This window comes from Calonectris borealis, chromosome 2, assembly GCF_964195595.1.
Source record: "Calonectris borealis chromosome 2, bCalBor7.hap1.2, whole genome shotgun sequence".
In the NCBI taxonomy this organism is placed as follows: domain Eukaryota; kingdom Metazoa; phylum Chordata; class Aves; order Procellariiformes; family Procellariidae; genus Calonectris; species Calonectris borealis.
This window is the reverse complement of record NC_134313.1, coordinates 148,191,887-148,200,049: the sequence shown is the minus strand read 5'-3', so window position 1 is coordinate 148,200,049 and position 8,163 is coordinate 148,191,887. Positions and strand designations below refer to the sequence as shown.

The window sequence follows — 8,163 nt, the reverse complement described above, 5'->3', positions numbered from 1 at the left end:
CACACACACACACAAAATAAAAACCCAAGACTTAACAAAACGCTTTGCTGCCCCCGAGTTAAGCCAGACAGATCTTTTTCTCAGGTCCAGGCATCTGTTGATCTGCATATGCCCCGCACTTTCCTTTGGCTTCTAAACAAAAGGGAACTCTTTCCCTCGGTGTCAGTTTGCTAGCAAAGCGGTGGCTGGCTTTAACACCGGGAAACACTGCAGCTGGTGATGAGTATGTCAATTTTAATTCACAGAAAAAACTGTTTCCTTCTCTGCCTTTATGGTTGTAATCGGGGAGGGGGGAAGAGGGAGATCCAAAATTGTGAGAGATGCTAATCTCTATTACTGTGCGAGGTGGGAGGTATATTTTCAAATAACTTGTACTTGGACAATCGGTAACTGTAAAGCATCCCTACATTTAAAGCGGTATTTCCCAGAAAACACTAATATGGCAGGGTGGCCTCAGGGAAGCATTAAGCAGGAGGTGGATTGACCTTTTAATTCTCGATCGGTGACCTGAAGGGTACCCAGAGACTGCTAAGCACATCTCTTCCTTTTGGTCTGCTCCAGAAAGAGCTGTCATCGCAAGATGCAGCTAGTGAGTGAGGCTCACGATTTCGCTGTTCATCCGTTTGCGGGAGGGGTGGGGGAGGGAGAGAGGAAAAAAAATATATATTTCCCACACTGCCAGAGTAATGCCAAACTCTCTGTGAGTGGGAAGAGCAGAGCAGATGCTGGAATGAGATGCCAAAGCAGCTCCCCTTTCCCCTGCGCTTTTGGGTGCCTATAAATTGCTCCAGCGCGCTCGTCAGCCTCCTCCTCTCCTGGCAGGTGGCACCCGGGCAGGATCCCGCTCTCCCTCCGGCTTCGGCTCCGGCTCCAGCGCGGCGCGGCGGCGCGGGCTCTCGGCGGCGGGCACCGGGGCGGCCGCGGGGCGGCCGGGAGGCGCATCCCCACTGAGGACTGTCGTCTCTGCGAAAAAAAAAGAGCGAGCGAGCGAGCGAGGAGGCGAGCGGGGCGATCGCGAGAGGAAAGGCAAGTTCCAGGGAAAGTTGACTCGGACTGGCACAGCCTGCAAAAAAAAAAAGTCGATCGCCAGCGGGAGCATAAAAGTGCGGGCGGCCGGGGCGCAGCAGCAGCTCTCCCTCCCTCTCCCTCCCTTCCTCCCGCCCGCCCCGCGGCTGCAGCGGCCGCAGCGGAGCGCCGCGACCCGCCGGAGCCCCCGCCGCCACCGGCAGCGGGAGGGCGGCGAAGCCCCAGGGGAGCCGAGCTCGCGCGGGCTCGGCGGTTTTTCGGCTCTGAGGAGGTCCCCCGCCAACCATCAAGATTTTGTCCAAAAGCAGGCAAGAGGATCGCCCTGCGCTGAGCCGGCTGGTGGGCAGCAGGCGGCGGCTGATCGCGGCCGGCGCGCTGGGGGTGGTGATGGTGCTGCTGCTGGTTATCCTCATCCCGGTGCTGGTGAGCTCGGCCGGCACCTCGGCGCACTACGAGATGCTGGGCACCTGCCGCATGGTCTGCGACCCCTACGGCGGCACCAAGGCGCCCAGCACGGCGGCCACGCCCGACCGCGGCCTCATGCAGTCCCTGCCCACCTTCATCCAGGGGCCCAAGGGGGAGGCCGGCCGGCCGGGCAAAGCGGGGCCCCGCGGCCCGCCGGGGGAGCCGGGGCCGCCCGGCCCGGTGGGGCCGCCGGGTGAGAAGGGCGAGCCGGGGAGGCAGGGCCTGCCGGGCCCCCCCGGGGCGCCGGGGCTGAACGCGGCGGGGGCCATCAGCGCCGCCACCTACAGCACCGTCCCCAAGATCGCCTTCTACGCCGGCCTCAAGCGGCAGCACGAGGGCTACGAGGTGCTCAAGTTCGACGACGTGGTCACCAACCTGGGCAACCACTACGACCCCACCACCGGCAAGTTCACCTGCTCCATCCCCGGCATCTACTTCTTCACCTACCATGTGCTCATGCGGGGCGGCGACGGCACCAGCATGTGGGCCGACCTCTGCAAGAACAACCAGGTGGGCGACGCGCCGGGTGCCGGGGGGGAGCCGGGGACGTGAGTGCAGCGGGCTCCGTGAAGGCAGCGGGCGCCTGGGAAGAGCCGGGCTTCCTGAGGGGAGCCGGGTACCGTGAGGGGAGCGGGCGCCCGGGGGGAGTAGGGCTACCTGAGGGCAGCAGGTGCCCGGGGGGAGCCGAGTTCCCTGAGGGAGCGGGCGCCCGGGGGGAGCCGGGCTCCCTGAGGGGAGCGGGCGCCTTGAGGGGAGCGGGCGTCCGGGGGAGGAGCCGCACTCCCTGGGGGAGCGGGTGCCGCGAGGACAGTGGGCGCCCAGGCGGAGCCGGACTCTCTGCGGGGAGCGGGCGGAGCGGAGCGGCGCGGGAAGGGAAGGGCGGGAAGAGGGCGGCGGGCGGGGGGGGGTAGCCGGGCGGCCGCTGGAGGCGGTGCGGGCGCGGTGCGGGGGATTGGGCCCGAGCCCGGGCGGTGCGCGGGCCGGGTGAGCCGCCGGGGTTGCTGAGGGGAGCCGGCGCCCGCCGCTCCGCAGCCGGCGGGCAGCCGGCGGGCAGCGCCGGGGCCGAGGCGGGGTGCGCCGCCCCGCTCCGCCTCGGGTGCCCGAGGACCGCTGGGGGGCCGGCGGTTCCGCGCAGAGCCGAGGCCGCCCCGGGCCGCCGGGTGAATGCGGACTCGACGCACTCTTTTCCCCGAGAGTCACGCCGCTGTCGCCCGCTGCCAGCCCGCTGTCCCGGCCGGCCCGCGGGCAGAGCGGCACGTGGCCGGCGCCCGGCCCCCACAGCCGGGCCGGGCCGGGCCGATGTCGGCCAGCCCGCGGCCACGGAGCGCAGCCCTCAGCCCGGCCGGGACGGGAGCCGGGGAGCGATCGAGGCGGTCTCGCAGGCACGGGGGCGCGCGTTCCCCCAGGGAGGGGAAACTCCCCGGGAAGGAAGGGAAGCCGGGGCGGCGGGTGAGCTCGGGGGAGGGTGGTCCTGCGCGGGGAAAGGTGAGATGGGGGGAGGAAAGGAGCCACGGCACGGGACGGGGCTCCCACGCAGCGGGGCGCCGATTTTGACATGCCTAGCCCCCGGCGGGGAGCGAGGTTTCCCTCTGGCAGGGAAAACCGGTAACCGTGTGAGCTCGACGTCCGCAGACCTCGCCCCTTGGCGGGCGAGCGCCGGGGAAGGCGCCGGCTGACGGATCGTGCAGTGGATGGAGGCACGCTCGGCGTCCGGCAAAGGCAGGCACGGCCCCAGGTCTGCCGGCAGCCCCGCGGGGGGATGGAAACATTCAAAATAATCACAGATCTTGCGGTGCTACCGTCTGAAAGACGGAGGTATCATCCATTTTAATTAGGATAAATTTGCCACGGCGCTCAGAGGCTGTGCCTGTAACATTGCCCCCGGGGAGCCGTTCTTCCCGATTTTGCGCTTCTTCCATACGTGGTTAAGGGGCAAGATACGTTGGCTCTAATTGTGACAGCGCTTAGCGATGCCGCCAGGGTGTCCGCCATCCCTCCCGCTCCGGCTGCCCGGGGCAGTGCGGTGTGCCCGGGCTTTCCCGTGTCCCCGGGAGCTCGGCGGTCCTCCCGCCGGCCGCCGGCCCCCCGTGCGGCGGGAGGGCGGGGGACCAGCCGCGCACCAGCCGCTCAACAGGTCATTCACGCCGGAGCCGTCCCGGCACGCAGGGGGCTACAGGGCCGGGCTGCCGGCTTTCCCAGGCTCGGGGAGCCCGGAGCCCCGCGCTGCCGCTCTCCCCGGGCTTTTCACCCTCCGGCGGGGCGGGTAGGGGGTTTGACCCGCACTACGCGGTGTCCATAGGACTGAAAATCGGAGTCCGTGTCCCCGCCACGCCTCGCAATTCGCGGAGGGGCTCGTTCGTTTGCGTGTCGCCTTCCCCGCGAAGCACCGCCAGCTCGGCGGGGCCGGGAGCCGCTCCACGGCCCTTTGTGCTCGGCGCGGATGGGAGCATCGGCGGCCAGTAAATTAATCTGGTATGCCACTTAACCTTTTGTTTATGGCTCCTCAGAAGTACTGTGAAAACAGAATAATGAGGACATCAGCAGCAATTCATTAAATTAGAAAATGTCTACCATAAATACTATCTCAGCAGATAAACCAGGACTAATAAAACAAGGTACATTGTAATATATTCACTTTGATTTCTTCGTACAAAGGCAATATTGTCCACGGCGAGAATACCATTTTACTTGCAATTAAAACATAAATCTATTTTTGACCCCTATTTATAATGTTTTAAAATGTTTGTTTTCCCAAACCCTGAAAAATAAATACATACCAGTACTTCTAAAAAGTAACCACTTATAAATATTAAATTGAGCCTGAAGTCTAACTGTTTCCAAATATAACTACTTCCAGTATCAGACATGAGACAAATTAAACTCGCAGTGATTCAAAGAAAAAAAAATGGCGGGGGTTCTATGTATATATGTTTGTATATATCTGTGCAAAGACAAGTATTTAGGTGAATATCTGCATAGAATTCAGATATTTAAAATTGATGCGCAGTTTTAATGCAGCAGTGTCTCCTTTTGATTGTGATTTATTCTTGAAATGCTAAACACTGATGTGATAGCAATTAACTTTCTGTATTATTTGTAAGAAAGCTAGAAATTTTGGAAGTAAGTCATTAAATGGAGTCTGGCAAAGATAACATTATAAATTCAGTGTTTTCTAACAATGAAAAAACCCAAACCATTGGAAAGCGTGTATGACTTACAGAAAAAAATCATTCCTAAACAATGCACAGGAGGAACCTCAAGGTCTCCACTGTTAACACATTGCCTTCTTTAATGGTTATAAAGCTTGAACAGGGAAGTGCTGAAATCACATAGCTTAGCTAGTATGTATGTGCAACCTGAGAGTGTAACTTCACGAAAGATGAGGTGAGCAGTCACGCAACGTCTGAAATATATAGTCCGTTAATGGTTTAATTTTGAGATACATGTACCCTCTTGCAGCAGTACACTGAGAATTCATTTGAGACTGTTCTCCCAGGCTTTAAAAATAAATTGCTCTGGCTGACCAAACAAGGAGGTAAAACCTCTAAGAATAGCAAACTGAAGTTTACAGGACATTTGTTTATACACAGGGCAGTAAGATCTACACTTTGGTTTCTAGACTTTCAATACCCGGAATCTTTTTTTCTTCAGCCAATATGTACTATCTAGAATCTTAAAAATGAAATATCCATTGCTGTTGTAGTCAGTGTCCATATGCAGATTCCCTCAGGATAGTCAGTAATAGAATTCGAATTCTCCTTTACCATCCACAGAAAAACTACATTTTAGACAAATCCATGAAGTAGCATTTCATTATGATGTAAATGGAAATTTGGAAAGTAATTTAAACCATTTTGTTTGCCAGTATGCAAGATACTAGTTCTCTATGAAAGTTTTTCTACCTCATCTATAGTCTTTTTATTCCTTCCCATTTGCCCTTTCCATTTACACAACCAGCAACACCCTCAGCCCGTTATTTTCTTTGGAGGGTATTTTCAGGGTTAATGGCCCAGAGCCTTCAACTCCACCCTGCTAGTCATTAATCCTGAGGAAATACCCTCTGCTTAGAATAATTACTGCTTAAACACTAGCAAAATAGATCGCTTGTGTAAACACCACCAGGCAATTCAGGATCAAGAAGCCCTGAAATAGTTGTGGTTTATCATCATGCCATGTATCAGTTTAAATTTGCAGACTGTCACACCACTAAAAGTCTTTTAAGCCTTTCTCACTCTTCTTACAGGATGTATAAAGAATACTGTGATTTTTAAGCTGCATAATGCCATGGTAAAGAACCCCCTCCTTTTTATCATTTCAATATTAATGTGAGATCGTATCACATGAAAATTTAATTTGGAAATTTATCATTTAAACTTTGAAAGGAATCCATGGAAATTTGTGACTTATAGCCTATTTTTTTAATTCAGAACAGATAAAATCCCACATATAGTACGCCAAGTCATGCATTATTACTTAGTTCAGGTTTGCAGTACCACTAAATCACTTACTGCTCTGTAACTACGCTAGAACAAAGACAAGCAACAAGCAGATGATGTGTTACACTGAAATAAATCACATACAACTAAGTTTAAATATTTTACCAAACAGGGTCAAATTATAAATAAATGATTTGGAGACTTACAATGGCACAGGCTATTCGTTGCTGGAAACCAACATACATCTTGAAATTTCAGATTACTTCCAGTTTGCTAGTAATGTCAAATTTAATCAGTAGTGGAATAGCAAGGGAGAAATGGGAAAAAACGTATGTTTAAGTCAAAGTTGCAAATGAAAAGTCCTCAATTACTTGTAAATTCCCAAACCTCTTAAAGCAAATAGTGACTTGCCTGTGATTTTTCAAAAGTGCACCTCTTACAACACACAGAAATTAAATGTTTGCTTACTGAAATGTGGCAGTAACAGTTTTTCCAAACCCCAGCTAGGATCCTTACCTGCTTGTGTGCATTGGCATGTGCATGTGTGTGGGCGGGTGTGTACTTCTGGTATTCTTTCTGCAGTAGTATGACAATAACTTGCCTCTGGAAGAAGTCCAGCCTGGTACCAATAGGGCCTCTCACTGTGGATCCTCCCCAATGCCAATCACTTGTTCCGCTGAGATAAAAGTTACACCGATGTAGAACTGGCAAACAACCAGATTCATTTCTCCGCTCTCCAGCTATTATTATGCATATATTTTAAAAAGGCTCCAAACATTTACCGGAGTGCAAGCAGTTGTGTATTAATATGCTAACCAAGAAATGAGCAAGTTACTGCTTTAGGTCCAAATGTTGTATTGTAATATCCACATGAAAAAAACACAATGTATGTTGCAAGACACTTAAAGCGGCAATGTACACATGCTGAATAAAACGTTGAGGATAAGCTGTTATTTCACTGTGCAGTAAAAATTATCTGAGTTTTCTTAACCACATAATTATGTATTTTACGTAGGTTCGAGCTAGTGCGATTGCTCAGGATGCTGATCAGAACTACGACTATGCCAGTAACAGCGTGGTTCTTCACTTGGAGCCAGGAGACGAAGTTTACATTAAATTAGATGGAGGAAAAGCACATGGAGGAAACAACAACAAATACAGCACATTTTCTGGATTTATTATTTATGCTGACTGATGATGAGTAAAAAGACCCACCAAACCAGTCGAAAAATGAAGCTTGCTCTTCTGAGCAATGGATTTGCGTGGCAAGAGTCAATAAAACAAGCACCCCAGCAGAGCGACCACCGAACACCTCAGTAGCGGGGAAAAAAAGTCGAATGCTACCTGATTCACATCTGTACAACACAGAGAAACCTTATGTTAAAAAATTACAAAACAAGTTACACAGATGTGCAATCCACTACCGCCAAAGCAAATACTTCCTCGTTGTTAGTGTCCATGTGAATGAAGTCCTACATAGATCAAATTTTTATAGGAAAAAAAAACCGCCTAAGGACGCTGAGTTATTTCTTCAGTGTATATGATACTTTGATGTGTTATGATCTTGCTGCTTTATCCATACTTCAGCTTTGGTTCTTGTGACTTACTTGCTAACAATGATGCTTGGAGTCCACTCATAGTGTGGTGAGGAATGATTTTACAATAAAAGGAAGAGGTAATCAAAATATACTTTCTCTCTCCAAAGGAATTGTTTGCCTTGTACTTTTCTTATCCTTCCACTTAAAACTAGAAACTAATCAGCTTCAAGCCTTAACTCAATGTTCCTGCTTTGTAGGTTTACATTAGACTTTTAACATAAAATCAATCCAGTGGAGTTGTTTAAATTTTGTCTTTCCCTTAGCTGTGTTCTAAAAGAAAAAGAAGGATAGAAGAAACATTTTTTTTTCTGAAAAATACAACAGTTGACAAACTATTCTATTGGACCGAATCCCTGATTCCACCGAAACCAATGGCAAAACTCCCACTGAGGTTAGTGGAAAAAGGATTTGGCTTTATATTTGTAAACGTGTAAATATATATTTAGGCAATATTACAGGCCCATTCTTGATGGTTAGTCGTGTAAATATTTAGCAAGCCTGCCACATCCTCAGACTAAGGTAGAGTGTTTTCTTTGCAGCAATTAGCTTCATTAGTCTTTTAGGACTTAGTCTGTACTTGGGTACTATTTTTAATAAAATAGTTATGACTTGACATATTGCAGATGTTCAACTAGAAT

General features: G+C 51.5%; 1 protein-coding gene across 1 annotated transcript; it reads left to right on the top strand.

The window, feature by feature from the left end:
- The first annotated feature begins 1,383 nt into the window (after positions 1-1,383).
- C1QL3 (complement C1q like 3) lies at positions 1,384-7,608 on the top strand. Its single transcript, XM_075140791.1, has 2 exons — positions 1,384-2,001; positions 6,943-7,608. The coding sequence occupies exons 1-2, from the start codon at positions 1,414-1,416 to the stop codon at positions 7,120-7,122; spliced, it is 768 nt and encodes a 255-aa protein (XP_074996892.1). The 5' UTR covers positions 1,384-1,413; the 3' UTR covers positions 7,123-7,608.
- Positions 7,609-8,163: the final 555 nt, after the last annotated feature.

Excerpts from the sequence above, each read along its gene's own strand:
- C1QL3 (XM_075140791.1), top strand. The coding sequence starts at position 1,414 with ATGGTGCTGCTGCTGGTTATCCTCATCCCGGTGCTGGTGAGCTCGGCC. Across the intron at positions 2,002-6,942 it reads ACCTCTGCAAGAACAACCAG|GTTCGAGCTAGTGCGATTGC; the intron begins GTGGGCGACGCG and ends TATTTTACGTAG.